General features: G+C 41.3%; 1 protein-coding gene and 1 long non-coding RNA gene across 2 annotated transcripts; both read left to right on the forward strand.

The window, feature by feature from the left end:
- Positions 1-454: 454 nt before the first annotated feature.
- On the forward strand, positions 455-17,855 carry LOC105357354 (kinesin-like protein KIF28P). The gene is made up of 25 exons (XM_023951120.1): positions 455-529; positions 1,209-1,400; positions 1,821-1,871; positions 1,950-2,141; positions 3,216-3,335; positions 4,843-4,950; positions 5,345-5,499; positions 5,575-5,686; positions 5,764-5,831; positions 5,984-6,314; positions 6,406-6,496; positions 7,329-7,389; positions 7,525-7,648; positions 7,723-7,858; positions 7,942-8,060; positions 8,144-8,251; positions 8,331-8,423; positions 8,863-9,003; positions 9,084-9,154; positions 9,232-9,366; positions 10,339-10,505; positions 10,730-10,824; positions 16,493-16,607; positions 16,721-16,854; positions 17,017-17,855. Exons 1-25 carry the CDS (start codon positions 455-457, stop codon positions 17,173-17,175), a joined length of 3,153 nt encoding a protein of 1,050 aa, XP_023806888.1. The 3' UTR covers positions 17,176-17,855.
- Positions 4,857-5,831, forward strand: LOC101165135. Its single transcript, XR_002872978.1, has 3 exons — positions 4,857-4,950; positions 5,345-5,686; positions 5,764-5,831. It is a non-coding gene; the product is annotated as an uncharacterized LOC101165135 (long non-coding RNA).
- Positions 17,856-18,133: the final 278 nt, after the last annotated feature.

Below are 18,133 nucleotides of genomic sequence, written 5' to 3' on the forward strand. Positions count from 1 at the left end.
TGTTTTGAAGTGTAGTGGGAAATGTTTCAATCGTTGAACAGACATGAAGCTGTAAGTGTCTTTCTTACAGGGATCTGTTTCTCTTCCATAATTTATAGCCTTAGAGAGGGTGAAAGTGAAACCATCACATCTGCAATGCTTCACTCAGGAAAAGGAGAAAGTGAACATATTCAGAAGTGATAATTGATTTTTCTTGTGTGTTTTTTATTTGCATTGGAGTTAACTGTTTGTGGGTCTTTTTCTGCTGAGATTTCCAGCAGAAGTTGGTATAAAAGCAAGGCTTTGAGCGAACTGACCTGCTCTCAGTTTGTTCCCTGTGAGTGGGTTTGCACCAGCCTTCCTGTCATTCAGCTGCAGCGGCTCCGTGGCAACCTGACGCAGGGTTGTGTGTCTCTTTGTGAGGAAGCTGACCTCTTTCTGCCCGTCTGATGTGCTGAAGCCTGCCAGTGGAATCATGAGAGCTAAAGACCCAAACAAACACAGTAATGACTGTGTAAAAGTGGCCGTCAGAGTCCGCCCATTCAACAAGGTCAGTGGGTTGTATTTTTGCTGTGGGAAGTTATTTTTTAACTGTCAGATTTATAGTTTTATAGTATGTACAGTTAGATTTCTGATATGTAAAACTGCGGGATGCAGAAAGATGATCTTTTTACCTTGAAAACAATAAAATAATAACATATTGACAACTTGTTAAAAAAGAAACTTTAAAAAAAAACTATTTACCTCTTTTATTTTGGTCTTCCAAACCTTTTCCAAGTCAGGGGCTTTTAAGACCCTTTTTTGTATTTTAATGAGCATAAAGATGTTGTTCTCCTAAAACAAAAGTCAAGTAGTCATTAAGCAGCAGATGTTTTATCATGATGAAACTCAGTTATCGTTTACTGCCCAAGTTACCTTTAGCTGCTCCAGTGTTAAACATCACACCACACCTCGCTTAAGTATCAATATTCCTCTTCCTCTTTTGTGAGCCTAGGGGATTAAAGGGGATGATAAATTTAAAATACAAGCAAATAACCTAAAAGTTATTTGCTTTACCGTTGAAATTTAACTCTATGAACTGCACTTTTCACGTAACAAAATGCAATATACCTCCCAGTTCTTTCAGTATCTCAGATGTTGAAAGTGAGGATAATATTTACTGAAATGTTTGGTTAAATCAAACCAAAATCTTTAATTAAATGCTGTTCATTGACAACTTTTCCTAACAGAGGGAGAGGGATGCAGGCAGTCGCTGCATCATCTCCATGGTGTCCACCTCCATCAGCATCCAGGACCCGCGGGATTCTCAGAACCAGCGCTCATTCAGTTTTGATTATACCTACTGGTCTCACAGCGGCTTCATTAGAGATTACAGCGGCCTGTATGTTCCTGAGGAGCTGGGGGGGCGATACGCTGACCAGGTCAGTTTCAACACAACCTGGAAACATCAGTCTCAGGGTCATACAGAAAACACGTCAAAACTATTTGATTGATTATAATATTTAATTTAAAAAATACTCTATAAAAATGAGGTTTCTGCTTTTTTTTCTGACCAACACAAAACCAAATATAAGATAGAGATTAGATATAATAAGATTTATTTTAAAAAGTCCTCATAATAATAATAATTTAGAGCTGAAATGGCAGTAACAGGGTAAATTTAAGTGCTCAGATTATGGACAACATTGCAAAACAGAACTGAAACTTAAAAAACTATTTGGGGTGAATTAAAAACAAAACTAAAATTTATTTAATGTACTGAACAGATAGGGTAATTATTAACAGATTCATATTACATGCAAAAGTTTAGAAACATTAATTCAATACTTCCCTTCTTCCAGGACAGGGTGTTTCAGGACTTGGGACAGGGAATACTGGAAAATGCACTGCAGGTAGGAACCACTGAGTGTTTTAAATGATGATCTGTGGAGCAGATTGCTCAAACTAATAGAATAAAATAATTCCTGCAGGGATACAACTCCACCTTGTTGGCTTACGGGCAGACCGGCTCTGGAAAGAGTTATTCGATGATGGGGTATGGGCCCAACAAAGGCCTGGTTCCTAAACTCTGTGATCGTCTGTTTCAGGCATTTGGAGAAACCCAAGACAGTAGACAATGTCAGGTACTAAACACTGTGGTGGAAACAGAAATCTTAAAGTCCCACTCCAATCATCTTTTGATCTATTTTAAACGCATTCCCAGTGGTCTTTTAGTTACAAATATGTTTTTTTAGGCAAAATCCTAAAAACTGTCATCTTCTAGGACATAGTTTCTGCAGAGCGGCAGTAGTTCAATAGAAATTTACCTCTGAGTTTTGGGCGTGACTGTTGGTGCGGAGTAAGCCTGCCTTGACTTCCCATCATCCATGTGTTTATACACTCTTCTGCTAGCTTACAGCCCCTCACAACCCCAGCCTAACAACAAAAATGGCGAGCAATATCTGAGCTATCAAGCTCTCCAGATGCCAGCTCAGACGAGGAAAATGAAGGCGTACATGGATGTATTTGTCTACCAGCATATGTATCAGAATGGAGCAGAGCAGGGAGCTTGTGGCTCACTGACTGTAGCACCTACATCACCGCTACAAGCTTCTTCCAACTGCATTTTTCGTCTCCTCCTGATTCACAACAATTTGAATAAAAAAATCCTCAGAATCGCAATTTTAAGCTTAATTTTCTTTATAGATGTCCTTCATCATGAGAAAAATGGCTTAACCCTTGTGCTATCCTATGACCCCACCCTTAAATTGACGTGTTATTCCGACCATGACAAAGGCGGATAAAGGTGGAAAGATTTCATGTAATCCATGGACACCAGTGAAGATCACAAATCACTGAAGAAAAAAGGTTCAGAGCAATTTCTAGTGGGTCTAGATGACCCAACTCCTAATGTTAAAGTGCCCAGGATGGCACAAGGGAACACGTTCAAAACACCAAAAGCACAATTTTCGTTGGAGTGGGTCTTTAAAGGAGGCTCTCTCGAACTGACTTGTAATAGTTGCTCATAAAAAAGTGTTGTTTTTGGTTCTTACAGGTCTTTTTCAGTATGTTGGAAATTTATAATGAGCAGGTACGGATGCAGATTCTTTTCTGTTGTCATTCTGGCTTAGTACAAAAAATGCTTGTGCTGCATTGTCACTTCCCTTTGTGGCCTCCCCTTTTCAGTGGCTTCATTTTTCTTACATTCCTTCTAGTGATAGTTATCTGGCCAATGATCCCTTCCTCTTTCTGTCCAGGTGGTTGACTTGCTGTCTCGTGGCTCTAGAACTCCAGGCGGGCTGAGAGTGAGAGAAGAACAGCAGAGAGGTTTCTATGTGGAAGGGCTTCGTAAAATTCCCTGTGAGAGTGCAACGCAGGTGCACAAGAAGAAAGAAGTATTTAGACATGGGGTGGGCAAACTACAGCCTGGGGGCCACAAATAAACTATTTTATCTGATACACCAGACGGAAAAAAATTAAACAAATTATTCACAACCCTTGTTAGTGTTTTTGTTCCCCTGTATTTCTGGTGTCTCCCCATAGATGGAGCTCTACGAATACATTGACCTTTGTTTAGCTGCAGAGACTTATTCTGCATTCATGGGGAGTTGGAAGATTTGTTGTTTTTCTGAAATTCATGTGTGTTTTCTGAGTTTGACAGACATTTCTTTAAAATGATTTCTACACCTCTAGAACGCAGCATTTCTCTAAATTTGCGTTTTTCCCTAAACAACATCAACCCAATGGGGCAATTGGCACTAAAATGAGAAGAAGAGTCAAAGTTTTAAAATAGAAACTCTAAAATGTTCTAATTTAAAACATACATATATTAATTTCTAATAACATTAAACATGTTTTCTTCCAGATTCCTTGGTGCTTCTTTTCTCTTATGAGTTGGGCTACCAAAACATAAATCTGCTCCTGGTCTGGTCATTCTGTCAGAACTTTTTGTGGCCAACAAGTAAAAAGGTTACCCTTGATTTAGACATTTAATTGAACATAGGGCAGTTATCAAATATAAATATCCGTCTTTTAGTTCAATTGCAGCTTGGTCAGCTGTACAAAAATTTAAGAAGGCAGATTTAAGTCACCTGCTCAGTCTACATTTTTTCTGAGCAAAAACAAGTATACCTACAGGCTGGGTTTAGCTTTGCAGGAGTTTTTTTCTGTTGAAAATGTGAGGATTGTGCTCTTTTGTTTTCTTGGTGTTTTTTGGTTGTATTTTCTTGGTTTTTCTTCTTGTTTTATGTTCCCCCTAGTCACTCCAGATTCAAGTTTTTTATTATCCACTGCTGTTTTCACTGAAGTTAATGATCTTTAGTCTATTTAAGTGTCTTGTTTTTCACGTAATGCTTGTCAAGTCACCCGCTTTGTCACAAATTTTGCTTCTTTCTTGGTTCACAATTTGTTCTTGTTCTATTGTTACACATTTAAGTTCCAGGCATGAGCCTGATCTCATACATTTTGGGCCCTACTCCCCCTCTTCCACCAGTTTGGTCTGTGTTGTTTCTTTGCCCAAATTTCTGTTTTGTATTGTGGCTTGCAAACACAAAAGGATCAACAGTTTGTATGCAGAAGTATAAAATCCAATTTAAAGTGAGAGCTAAATGTTGTTGGAAAAAAAACATTTGTCAACAAAGCATTATTTTTTTATTAAATAATCAAGAGGACTGACTTTATTTTTAATAAGCTAAGCATATTTGCTCAGTGCTGTGTTGTGTATGATCTGGCTTTTTGTCAATTTTCTTTTTTCTCTGGAGACTTTAACTTTAAACTTAAAAAAGCTAACAACCACCTTTCTTTGTTCTCATAAGAAATGGTTTAAACTCATTGACAGTTATGTCTTAAATTGTGATAACAGACACGACTAACATGTTTCTGTAGGTGGAGCAGTTAATGGAACAGGGGACCAGGACTAGAACCACGGCAGCCACACATATGAATGCCAACAGCAGTCGCTCTCATATGCTCATTATTCTCCAGCTAAAACAGGTAAAGTTTCAATTTCATTTTTCATTTTTACAACAAAAGGCCTGTCAGAAACGGAGTAATAATCAGAGGATGTTTATGTTTTTATCTCCTTATTTTTTTTATCCTCTTGGATAAAAGGTGTAATTTCTTAAACATAAAAAACTAAGACCACATGAATCTTTTAAAATACTTTTTCTGTTATGGAACCATCCTTGATGAGAGTCTTCACAGAGTTCTGCTAACAGTTTGAGAAGGTGGCTGGATACTAACAAGGAAGAAATCCCTTTACATACGTTTGAAATTCTTTAAAAAGTGTTGATCCTCTTCTTTTCCTGATTTTCTAGTTATTTTGCATGTTTGTGAAGGTTGTATCATAATGAACAATACTGAAAAAAATGACCGAAACTCTTGCCAGATCTTCTCCAAAGAGAGTATCACGAAGCAGTCCAATGTTAACCTGGTGGACTTGGCCGGCAGTGAACGGCAGCGGTCATCTGGGTCAGAAGCTGACAGGCTCAAAGAGGGCACAGCCATCAACCTGAGCCTCACCACCCTGGGCAACGTCATCAGGTTGGTCCTCTGTTTGATCCTATGAAATGAAACTCGGGGTTTCAGCATAGTTCACACTCTTTGTTGTTCCTCCAGTGCTCTGGCTGACCTGGCGGTGGGAAAGAAGGTTGTCCACATTCCTTACAGAGACTCAGTCCTTACTAAGCTGTTGCAGTCCGCACTGGGAGGCAACAGTCGGACTGTCATGGTACTGTAAAGGAAATATTCATAGCTTTAAAAAAGATCATCAATAGACTTAAATTGTTTGTTCTGTTCCCCTTGAAGATTGCTACTTTGAGCCCAGCTGATATTTGCTATGATGAGTCCCTCTCCACCCTGCGCTATGCAGAGAGGTACAAACATCATCCACACTCCTCAGACTTCAGTGTTTTATAGGAATCATTCATTTTCCACCTTTTTTGCCTCACTTTTAAACATTTGGGTTTATCCTTAACTTCATTGTCTGTGTTTATCTTCATTTCATCACTACACCCCTTCACTTTAGAGCAAAGCGTATCCAGAACCGGGCAGTGGTGAATGAAAGCCCCACTGAGCGCATCATTAAGGAGCTGAAGGCCGAGAACGCCAGACTGCTCCAGCGACTGAGCCGGATGGACCACGAGGGGCGCCGAGGCAGCGACGAAACCAGTAAGAGGCGAAGTCAGAAGACGGCAGGTGGAGGTGTGGAAGGTCTTCATGCATGTTTGTCCTTAGAGGAGCTTCGCCAGCTGCTGACCCACAATGAGCTTCAGATCAGAGCCATTCAGACTCTGTGGGAACAACACCTGCAGGAGGCGCTGAAAGACTGGGAGCAACAATATGCTAACATCACACAGGTACTCTTTTCACCCTTAAAATGTTGGCCCTCTTTGCAAGAGTTGTCAATGTAAAATAAAGATTGTCCACTTTTCCTTTTTGAACTGCCAGGAAAGGCGGATGATGCAGATGCATCCTTACATCCTAAACATCAATGAGGATGCTCAGCTGTCAGGAGTTGTGAAGCTTTTCATCCAAGAGGGTTCGTCCCACCTGCTATTCATTTTAATTTGAGGCAATGGGATGTCAAGTAATGCATGCTGTGATTAACGTGTGCAATCAGCTGGCCCTTTGAATATACACTCTGCAAAAGACAGATCACAGGAAATGCATAGTTGTCTTAAAAAAAAAAAGTTTTTTAGCGGAAATAGTATTTAATGACTCCATCACCCGAATGGATCACTCTATTACAAAGCTAATTACTAAAAACTCAATATTTTGGTGTAATTAAAAAGGAACACTAATCTATATTTTAAAATAGGCAAAGTATTTGACAAAAACAATCCTCAATGCAAGAATAAGCACATGCTGGTATGACTTCAAGAGTCATTTGACCCTGTGCTTGAAATATACAAAGCACTCTCTGTGTTGCGTCGTAGACTAGCCCTTGTGAAATCGAACCGATTCTATTTTAAAAGACAATGACATCTCTATCCTCTTATCCAACATGTTTGCACAGATATAAGTCACATATTTGTAGTGCAGTAAGGCTATGGTGGCTCAATACTAATACATGATTTTTTTGTGCATCAGTGTCACACTATACAGCATAGAAAACGCAACGCTTAAGTCTAATGACAAAACGTTCTTGACAAATACAGCAAATTTTTGACTTAATGTTCAACTGTCCATCAATATTCTGCCATATCATCTGATTTAGCAAAAAGTAGATGTTTACATGTAAACTAAATCGGCAACAGCCTTCAAGTCACCCATCCATGTCATAGGAGGGTCTGTTGATTTTGGTAATTTAGTGTTAAGTCCACTTCTCGCATTGCACCCCTGCTACAGTTAAAGAGTTTTTGTACTTTTAGGCGAATGGGAAATTGGTCTGAGTGACTCCTCTTCAAGATCCATCTCCATCAAGGGCTTGGGGTTGGTTTATTTAATTACCAAAGCAAAAGCTGAATGTGTTTGTTTTTAAATTAACTGATGAAATTGAAAACGGTTTGAGCAAGGATTATTTTCTTTTCTTTTTTTTTCTATGTACACACTTTCACTTTGACTCAGGATCCAAGATCGCCATGCCATATTCAGAAATGAGCTGCGCCATGTAACCTTGACTCCACTGGCAGGGGCAAAGGTTATCGTCAATGGGAGTGCCATCTCACAGACAACTGAGCTGCAGCACCTGGTGAATCTTTAAACCTTGGGATTTTTATGTGACTCCACTATCAAACAGCTGGTTAACACACACTATCTTTTCAGGACCGCCTCATTCTAGGGTCCAACTGTACATATTTGTTCATTGGTTATCCATCTGAGAGAGGCGGGGATGACTGGAGCCGCTACGATTATGAATACTTCCAGTCTGAACTGGCTGCTGCTGAGGGGATCTGCTTAGGTGAGTCAGGATGGATGATCTGGTAGTGGAGCTGACCTGTAACAGGACATTTCCAGAGGTGTAGACCATTTGTCGGTGTAAAGGTGAATCCAGCGTTGGATCTGCTCAAACTGATCCCAGCCTCTTGGCTGTCTTCTACGACTACATCAAACTCATGCCCATGGTGGCGGAGGCCAATCAGATGAGCAAAGAACTTGGCAAGGTTTCCCTTCACCATCCCATACAAAACATTTAACAATTCCAGTGGACAGATATTTCTGGATAAAGCCAATATTGTGTTCCCAGGGAGTGGATTTCAAGCTGGAAATAAAAAATCTGGCACTGTCAGACCCTAAAGGTCATGATTTGCAGAAAGACATTGTTGTCAAAGTGACATCTTTGGCAAGCAAACAGGTAGGTCCGTTTGTTTTTTTTATCGTCTATTTTGAACTTTATCAATGTGTTTTCAGTCCCTGCATTTGCTTCCTTTCAGGTGTGGATATGGTCCAAAACCAAGTTTGTCAACCGAAAATTCCTGATGGAGGATGTCTACCAGCGATACCAGTCGGAGCAGAGTGATGGCCGAGTACGTGGGGGAAAAGATCGCTTTGAGCGTCTGGAAAAGCGCAGATTAACCCAATCCATTATTACTGATATTATTATTATTATTATTATTATTATTATTATTATTATTATTATCAACATTCTTCAGTTTTGAGGAACCTGCAATTTTTTAGATTTATTTTTATGGATTCTACTTATGTTGGCTTTCTTTCATTTAAGGAACTCAGACTGAAATTAATTCAAAACACTCAAGAACAACACAAAAAAGTATGACTTGGACAAAGATACAGTCACAGCTCAAATTTTGTAATACAGTATACATCATCTTTCAATGCTACAATTCTTTTTCATTGTAGCAGCTGCACTTTGGTTATTGTGACTCTCGTCTAGTCACAGAATCATTTTGTAGCGGTGATGAAAGACTTTCAGAAAGGTGCCTCTGCTCTGTTTTCTGCCGTCAGGGAGCACAGGGTCTGCTAGCTGTTGCATTACCCAGAGATAAAGACCCGTTCTGGGATCCTGTTGAGCCACTTCTCCTGGGCACTGCTCACCTCTGGCTTCAGTCTTTGGCTTTCCGCATCCCTTTGGAAGAACAGCTAGAGGTGCCTACACACACCCTAAACACTGATGTACGTCCAAAATTACATTCACACGGTGATCAACTGGTAATCTGTATGTGCAGGTGTTGGGGTCAGAGGGCACGGAGGAGGCCATTCTACAAGCGCAGTTGGTCCCCTGCACCTCCACTGGAATGTATTATGCACAAAAACACACAATTTGATCGCATGTTTAGACGAACAAAAGTAACTAAAGCCAATTCCACTTTCCAGCCCTCTCGGTGAGGATGACATCCTGATCGACCCGTCTGAAGCACTGGGTCGACGACTAGATTTCCACCTGGTCTTGGACCAGTGTTGTGGCGTTAGATGGATCAGAGAGGTCCACAATAGAGGGGTTCAGATCGGGTAACACACCAGGGACCTTGTGTATAACAAATGAAGACATTTGAATGGTAATGTGCAAGATATAAGAATTTTCTTCTGACAGCATGTAGAAATGGACTTTGGGCCTAACCACAGCAGAAAGGTTTGGCCATGCCAGATTCCATCTAGGCCCAAATACAGTTTTTTTGATGCAGTGCATGCCCTGGTGCCTGCCCCATGCACTGATCACTGCCTTCCCTTGTAGAAATGTGGCACAGCACCGGCCTCTGGTCTCAAGAATGGGATAATGGTGCTGTGAGCACAAGCTGTGACGGAAGTTGTAGCCAATAGGAGTAACAATTGGCTACGGTACTTCCTTTTGAATAGGGGTTAGCTGTGAGCACAGACAGTAAAGAGAAAAAGAGTGGAGCCAGGGACACTCTTGCTCCTTTGACACTATGAGCACATCCCTACCCAACTGTTGTGCCGTGAGTTGGCGTGTAGTCATGTGATAAGTTGGTTTGTCTCCAGTCAAAACCCATATTTTTGACTTTGTGGTTGACTCCATCTAGATCGGACATGACAACTTTCTAAAATAGAGCTATTGTGTGGAACAAATCAAGCTGATAACTGTCAGTCTCTTCTATAAAGACCAGACCCCCATTTCAAATACTACATGTATACAAATGATTGGGTTAATTAAAAAAAGCCCTAGAATTGTTGTTTTGGTATTTCTTGAGGCCACAGTGATCAAAACCTTTTGGAAGCAGACTGTAAATATATTTACAACTGTTGAGAAGTTGAGCTGTTTTACCTAGTTATTGGAACTGATGTATGTCTTAAACAATCCAGCTATTATGAGCTGACCTCACTGCTGTAATTGTCATTTTCAAACCTCCTTCAAACTGGAAGTCAAAGTGTTCCTCTTTGTTTGAATCAAACAGATTTTGATTTAAGAGTTTTAACGCTTTCGAATCTGCTCATAGAACCTTCTCTCTTTCTCCACCCTGACAGTTTCAGGTTGTTTGACTGCAGCCAACCTTTCTACACTCCGACTGTGTGGCACAACGTTAATCCCCTTTTAGATCACAGGGTTCACTTTGCCTCTCTCCACACCTCACAACGTCTGCTAGACTACCTCCAGAGCAGTGCTGTGGTGCTCGAACTCTGGGGACTTCAAGGTAAAGATGAATTATGCATGAATGCTGGAAGTAAACACTACTGATTTTTCTACTGCAGTAATGTAATAGCAACAAAGTTTTTTTTAAGTTAGATTAAAAGCAATTGGTGAGGCTGTGCACTGATTTAGTTTTTCTTTGTAACCACTTAGTAGAGAAATAATCTACCCATTTAATGAAGAAGGTCCTATCAAGAAAAGCTGCTTAAAGTTGGTTTTCTGTTCCAGAGGGATGCTCTGAGCTAAGGTGCTCTATAGAAGCACTGAAGATGACGGCTGAGGGTATCACACTTATTGATCAAAACAGTCCACCTCAAGCTACAGTAAGCAAAAAGCCCAGAACAACAAACAGAAAGATAAAAAAGCCAGACTGTACTAAATGAAAGTTAAGATTTCCTTCCGTGTGAATTTACCCTAAGACTTCATTCAGTACAGAAACAGACAGGGAAAGTTCATCGTTTTTTGAAGCTGAAGTTTGAGCCTCTGACTAAATTCTCCACAATTTTCTTTCCAATCTCCTGAGAAACTCTTCTTTGCTGTCTGTGGTTCTGTGAATGAGCTTTACTCTTTTAAGTCCCACTCAAATCATCATTTGATCTATTGTAAAAGTGTTCCAGGTGGTCTTTTAATAATATTGTGCAGTTTTTAGGCAAAATAAAAAAAACTGTGTTTCAAGGACATAGCTTCTTTAGCGGCTGGGTAGCTCGGTTGGTAAGGTGAGAGACTACCACGGAGGAAACCAGGGTTCGATTGAACAATGGTACTGGGGCAATTACCATATCAATGGCAAGCAATTAACATCACCCAGTGAGGACCCTTGGGCAAGACCGGTGATTGTGAGAGGGACTGCAGGCGCGAACTGGCAGCCACGCCTCTACCATCAACAAGTATGAGTGAATGAATAATGGACACAATGGAAGCGCTTTGAGTGTATTGAAAAGCCCAGATAAATCTAATCTTTTTTATTTTTAAATTTTATTTTATTAGAGCGGCAGTGTATTTGAAATTTGCCTCTGGCTTGTGGGCGGGACTTTTGGTGTAGAGCAACCCCTTCCCGTCCCGTCCCTTCCCTTCCCTTCCCTTCCCCATTGCTGAGACCTCTCTGTTTGAATTCTCTCCCGCTCGCTCCATTCTGATCTGGAAAGATCAGAATGGAGCGAAGCAGGGATCTTGGGGCCTACCCATAACATTCTCTACATCACAATACAATCTTTCTCAAGTGGCAGTTTTTCGTCTGCTCCTGATTCACAATGATTTGAATGAGGAAATACTCCAAAATGTGATTTTAAGCTTAATTTTTCCTCATATTTCAACACCCATCAACAGAAGAAATGCCACAAGATCATGTTAAAACACCAAAACAAGGCACGGCCTTCCTACAAGCTGAGTGGTAATGTTGATTCAGACTGACTTGGTCCAATCATTGCTATCTAATGTTGTCTGGTTTCAACGTGGCGAAGTCCATATCACAGAAAACTGGCAGCTGAATTGACTTTATTAGGTTGGAACTAGGCAAGGCAAGGCAAGGCAAGGCAAGTTTATTTGTATAGCACAATTCGTACACAAAGTAATTCAAGGTGCTTCACAAAACAGAAAAATGCATTAAAATCACAATACATCATAGAAATAATCAACGTAAAATTTACTTTAAAAGAAAATAAAATAAATAAATAAATAAATAATAATAATTTAAAATTGATTTAAAAATAAAGGAAGGAAAGGAAAAAAAAAAGTGCAGATAGGACCTTTCAGTCATATACACGGCTAAACAGAAATGTTTTAAGTCTAGATTTGAACATGAACACAGAAGAGGCCTGTCTTACGACTTCAGGGAGGCTGTTCCAGATTTTAGCTGCAGAATATTGAAACGCTGATTTCACTTGTTTAGTTCTGACTCTGGGAATCAACAGGAGGCCGGCCCCTGTGGTCCTTAGAGTACGAGATGGTTCATATGGCACTAACATGTCAGAGATGTACTTTGGTGCTCGGCCATGGAGAGACTTGTACACAAGCAGAGCTGCTTTGAAGTCTATTCTTTCAGGTACAGGGAGCCAGTGCAGAGACCTGAGCACAGGACTAATGTGATCATACTTCCTGGTTCTGGTCAGGACTCGAGCAGCAGCATTCTGGATGTACTGAAGCTGTTTTACAGCTCGTTTGGAGAGGCCGGTGAGCAGGCCGTTACAGTAGTCTAACCTACTGGAGACAAATGCATGAATAAGTATCTCCAGGTCTGGCTTTGACACTATGTTTTTGATTTTGGCGATGTTTTTCAGATGGTAAAATGCCGCTGATGTTACTGACTTGATATGGCTGTTAAAGTTCAGGTCAGAGTCCATGATTACCCCTAGATTTCTGACTTGATTTGAGGGTTTTAGAGACAGAGAATGAAGGTAGCTGCTGACACTTTCTCTTTGTTTCTGTGGGCCAAAAATAATAACTTCGGTCTTGTTTGAGTTTAGCTGGAGAAAGTTGTTCTGCATCCACGCACTGATCTGTTGGAGGCAGTGGCTGAGTGAATCCACCGGGCCATATTCACCTGTTGTCAGTGACACATAGATCTGAGTATCATCTGCATAGTTGTGATAAGATATGTTATTACTGCGTATTAACTGCCCTAGTGGCAGCATGTAGAGGTTGAACAGAAGGGGTCCCAGGATCGATCCCTGGGGCACACCACAAGTCAAGGCCATGTAGTCTGAGACACAACTCCCAATTTCAACAAAATATTTCCTGTCTTCCAGATAAGACTTGAGCCAACTTAGGGCAGATCCAGAGATGCCAACCCAGTCTTGGAGTCTGTGCAAAAGGATCCCATGATCAACAGTATCAAAGGCAGCACTCAGGTCTAGCAGGATTAAGACAGTGACTTTGCCATCATCAGTGTTCAGGCGGATGTCGTTGGTTACCTTGATAAGAGCAGTTTCTGTGCTATGATGGGGTCTAAAACCTGACTGGAAAACATCAAATGAATTGTTTAATAAGAGAAAATCAGTGAGCTGTTGGTAGACAACTTTTTCAAGGACTTTTCCTAAAAATGGCAGATTAGAGATAGGTCTGTAATTATTCAGTACAGTGGGATCAAGACCGCTTTTCTTCAGGAGAGGTTTAATGACTGCAGTTTTTAAGGCCTCTGGAAATATTCCAGATTGAAGAGACATGTTAACTACTTGAGTAATTGATGGCAACACACTGTTCAGGACAGACTTTAGAAATCTAGTGGGTAACACATCAAGGCAGCATGTAGACGAGCTCAGACGGGTGATGGTCTCTTGGACAGTTTGGTCAGTGACAGGTACAAAGTGAGTCATCTTAGAGTGAGTAGGTGGCCGTTGGATAGTTATATGTGTTGTGGAGTACATACATATATGCCCTGAACCTTGTCATTAAAAAATACAGCAAACTCATTACATTTAGGTGTGCAAACCAGTTCTATTGGTAGCTGGGTTGGAGGGTTAGTTAATCTGTTTACTGTTGTGAACAGGACACGAGAGTTGCTGCTGCAACTTCCAATGATTTCAGAGAAGTACCTTTCCCTTGTTCTGCATAAGATCTGGTTGTAAGCGTACAACTCCCCCTTATACATTTCATAATGAACCTGGAGTTTTGACTTGCGCCAGTTTCGCTCAGCTCTGCGGCACTGTTGTTTCTGTGCCCTGACTAGATCATCGTTCCTCCAGGGAGCTTTCTGTCTATGTTTTCTCAATTTAACCTTCATAGGGGCAATGGCATCCAGAATATTCAAGATGCTAGAAGTAACAGAATTCAGCATTTCATCAACATTGGCACCAGAGGCGTTTTCAGGGTTAATCATTTCTACAAACTGTGCCCTAGTGCTCTCATTTATTTGTCTCCTTTGGACAACTGCAGGGCCAGGCGGTGGTTTCGGAGCAACAGACAGGTCAAAGAATACACAGAAATGATCAGAGAGGGCGACATCAACCACACTGACATTGTAAATATTAACCCCCTTTGTGATGAGCAGGTCCAGAGTGTGCCCTCTGCTGTGGGTGGGGCAACATACATGCTGAATTAGATCAAAGGTTTCAAGGACAGCATTGAGCTCTTTTGCATTTCTGTCATTGACATTATCAACATGAACATTAAAATCACCTGTAATGACTAGACCATCAAAGTCTGTGCACACAACTGAGAGCATTTCAGTGAAATCATCAATGAAACTTTGGCTGTGCTGAGGAGGTTTGTACATGACTATGCAGAGTAAGGGAGGAGTTTGTTTTAACTCAATCTTAAAGGACACATACTCAAATGATGAAAACACACCAAATGATAGTCTGCGGGTTGCAATATTATTACTACGTGGTGCAACTACAGGTATAGCACCAGAAGGAAGCTGTTCATCACAGGGCCCCAGTTTGACATAACCTTTCCTAGGACACTGGGGGCCCGTTTCATCCTAGCTCTGGGGGATAGCACGTCTAGAGGCGCGCAGGAGAGGTCGAGTTGAGGGTAGTTTGGGTGATGGACCAGGAGGAGCGGGAGCTGGATGGGATTTGGGTGAACGACGGAGGGGGCGTGTTGGAGGGGCTTTGGATGAAGGACGTGTTGGAGGGACTTTGGGTGAAGGATAAGGAGGGGGCGCTGGAGGGGTAGGAGAGCTCCTGTGTGGTGTGAGGCTCACAGGTGTTAGGGGAGCCATCTTAATTCCTGACTTAATGAGGCTATCAAAATGGCTAGGTAGGGCCATGGGTGAAAGTGGGGGGGGACGAAAAGGAAAGTGAGTCTTCACTGGGAGTAGATGTAGCAGGGGGCGCCCACAGCTGGTCAGATGGTGGTATTTCTGGGGCCAAATCTGGTGGTTGTTGTTGTGGTTCTGCGGTTGGGTCCTTAGCTGGCGGTGGTTGTTGTGATGCTGGTGCAGCTGAGTCCTTAGATGGAGGTGGTTGTGGTGCTGGTGCTACCGGATCCAAGTCTTTGACCGGTGGTGGTGGTGGAGGTAGTTGTTGTTGCCGTTGTGCTGTGGTTCCTGGGACACTGGCTCGGTCCTTCCTTACTGCCTTTTCAGGGCCTTGGCCTCTTTGCCCCAGAGCGTGGAGGAGGTTCTTCACTAACTCTCTTGCTCCACCTCTGTTCAGGTGTGGGCCTCTTCCCATGAATAGGTCCTTTCGTTTCCAGAATGTATTGAAGTTCTCAATGTAATGGAATCCTCTGGAAGCACACTCTCTGGAGAGCCAATTGTTCAGCTGAAACAGACGGCTGAACTTGAGTGACACCCCATCGATGTTAGGAAGAGGTCCACTGATGAATGCTTCAACCTCTACCTTGTCAATCTCTTAAAATAACTTGATGAAGTCTTTTTTCAAACGTTCAGATTGATGTCTGTATGTCATTTATTTCTCACAGGTTACAGGAGCAAGATTGATCCTGAAGCTGCTCTGTCAAAATACAGAGTGGGCAACAAAACCAAGACCAGGAACAGTTTGGCCTTGGATGGAACCTTATCAATAAAAACAATTAAAATAGCAGGCCTTGAGCCATTTTTCAAGTGTGAGCCATCCACTGAAATTCTCAAAGCTTCAAAGCTACAAGTCATTTATACAAGGGACACTGTTTTACTTTTTTGTTTCTAATTGCCTTGCGTCTTGTCTTAGTATGTCGTTTAGTTTGTTTGTTTCTCATGTTATTGAGGTATGATATTTTTTTGTGTTGCTCTTTAGAAAGTCTTTTTTTTCATTACAATTAGTCTCTTTTTTACCTCATGGTGCTTTATTTCACAATTTCCCTTTCACAAAACTACACTTGCCTCATCTTATGACTTGCCACCGTAAAGAGTGACTTATTTTTTCTGAATCTCATCCAAGCTTTTATGAAAAGTTGGCAGTCCTGCCAAAAACACAATTTTCATCGGAAGAAGGCAAACTGACTGATTTGAAGACACCCACCAGAGGACCCACCTTAGTGTGCTAATGGGTTTTCTTTCATTACCAGAAAAGTGTTGTCCTAATGTGGAGTTATGTGTGAATGTTGCAGCCTGTGGACTCAATGAGAGCTCTACAGGAGGACTTAGAGGAGCTGAAGAGCATCAACGCTTCTCTGAAGAAAGAGAATAACAATCTACGAGAACAGCTCAACTCAGCTAGGAGCGGTAACTCAAATATAACATTTGCGTTTGCCTTATTTTTACAGAACAATAAAAAAATAAATGAAATATGATTGCTAAACGCTGGTCCCTCATGCACCCTCACTCTCTTCCTTTAGGTTTGGAGGGTGTTCGCAGTCGATCGTTGCGCCCCAGTTGTGATGCAGAGTTTGCACGCGCTCTTAAGGTTTTCTACCACAGTATGACCTCAGTGAGAGGTCAGCTGCAGCGTCTGCGCAGGCACAGACCCAGTGTATGTATTTATGGCTTACTGCTGCCTACTCGAAGGTGCAACATCACAGACAAAGAAAGTTCTTGGAATTGTAACATTTAAATTTTACTTTTCGTTTAAACGAGTCATCACCTGTTTTTACACATGTTATGATTACATTAAAAAACATAATGTTTTTTGCAGGAGGAGTCCGACCTCTTGGGCCTCAGACTGTTTGTGGACGAACAGAGTCGTCTTCTGAGGGACTTCTCAGAGCAGCTTGAGCTGATTGTTTTCACCCTCAAACAAGATGTAGCCGCTATTGTCCGCCGCAAACGGGAACGCTCTGGGGTCTGGTCATGACTCCATGCTTCCTGGTTTTCTAACTTATCAAGATCCTTGGATCTCCTGTTAGATTTTACTCTGCAGTTTCTGCCTTTTTATAGTGCTTGAAGCGAAGAGGCCCTAAAATGACTGCTTTAAAACTTTCACTGATGCAGCATGCAGCCCTCTCGGAATGCCCATTTCACCAGAATTAACCCTTTTGTTGATTCAGCTTTCTTTGGAATACACCATTCCAAAATAATTGAGTTCCTCCCCAGAGAAACAGATGCCATCTGATAATCACCTGTCCACATGGATTTAAAGTCCCACTCCAGCTGTATTTTTTGTAAACACGTTCCCGGTGGTCTTTTAATTATGAGTATGCAGTTTTTTAGCCGAATTCAAAAAGCCTATTTCTCTGATATCCCATCGCTCCTTTGTTTACACACTCTCCCTTTAGCTTACAGCCCTTCACAATCCCAACCTAACATTGGCAGTGCAACAAAAATGGCAAGCAATATCATAGTTATCCAGCTGTACAGTTTTGATCCAGATGCCAGCTCAGACGAGGAAAACAAAGACGTTCATGGATCTATTTGTCAGAGCAGGAAGACTTTGGCCTGCCGATTTCAGTTGATGCATCACAAACCTGAGCTTTTTCAAACGAATGATTTGTATCTTCTCCTGATCCATCACGATTTGAATAAAGAAATAGTCAGAAATGCTATTTTAATCTTAAATTCTTTTATATGTGTCCTTCATCATGAGAAAATGCTACAAGAATATGATAAAAAACACCAAGAACACTATTTTCATTGGTGTGGGTCTTTGAAACCCAACCTTTTGGTCAACCCCAAAAATAGTTGGTGAATACACAACCCAACTCTGTTGTCCCTTTGCATGGGCTTTAAAGAAACCCTCTTTTCAGTCACAAGAAGATCTCCACTCCAATGTAGAAATTTACTATGGGAGATGGTGAAACCCCAGTGGATGATAC

The sequence above is a fragment of the Oryzias latipes genome, chromosome 3 (assembly GCF_002234675.1).
Source record: "Oryzias latipes chromosome 3, ASM223467v1".
NCBI lineage: Eukaryota > Metazoa > Chordata > Actinopteri > Beloniformes > Adrianichthyidae > Oryzias > Oryzias latipes.

Coding starts and splice junctions, on each gene's coding strand:
- LOC105357354 (XM_023951120.1), top strand. CDS start 455: ATGAGAGCTAAAGACCCAAACAAACACAGTAATGACTGTGTAAAAGTG. Junction 5,832..5,983: donor ACCCTGCGCTATGCAGAGAG/GTACAAACATCA, acceptor CCTTCACTTTAG/AGCAAAGCGTATCCAGAACC. Junction 8,252..8,330: donor CATCTTTGGCAAGCAAACAG/GTAGGTCCGTTT, acceptor GCTTCCTTTCAG/GTGTGGATATGGTCCAAAAC.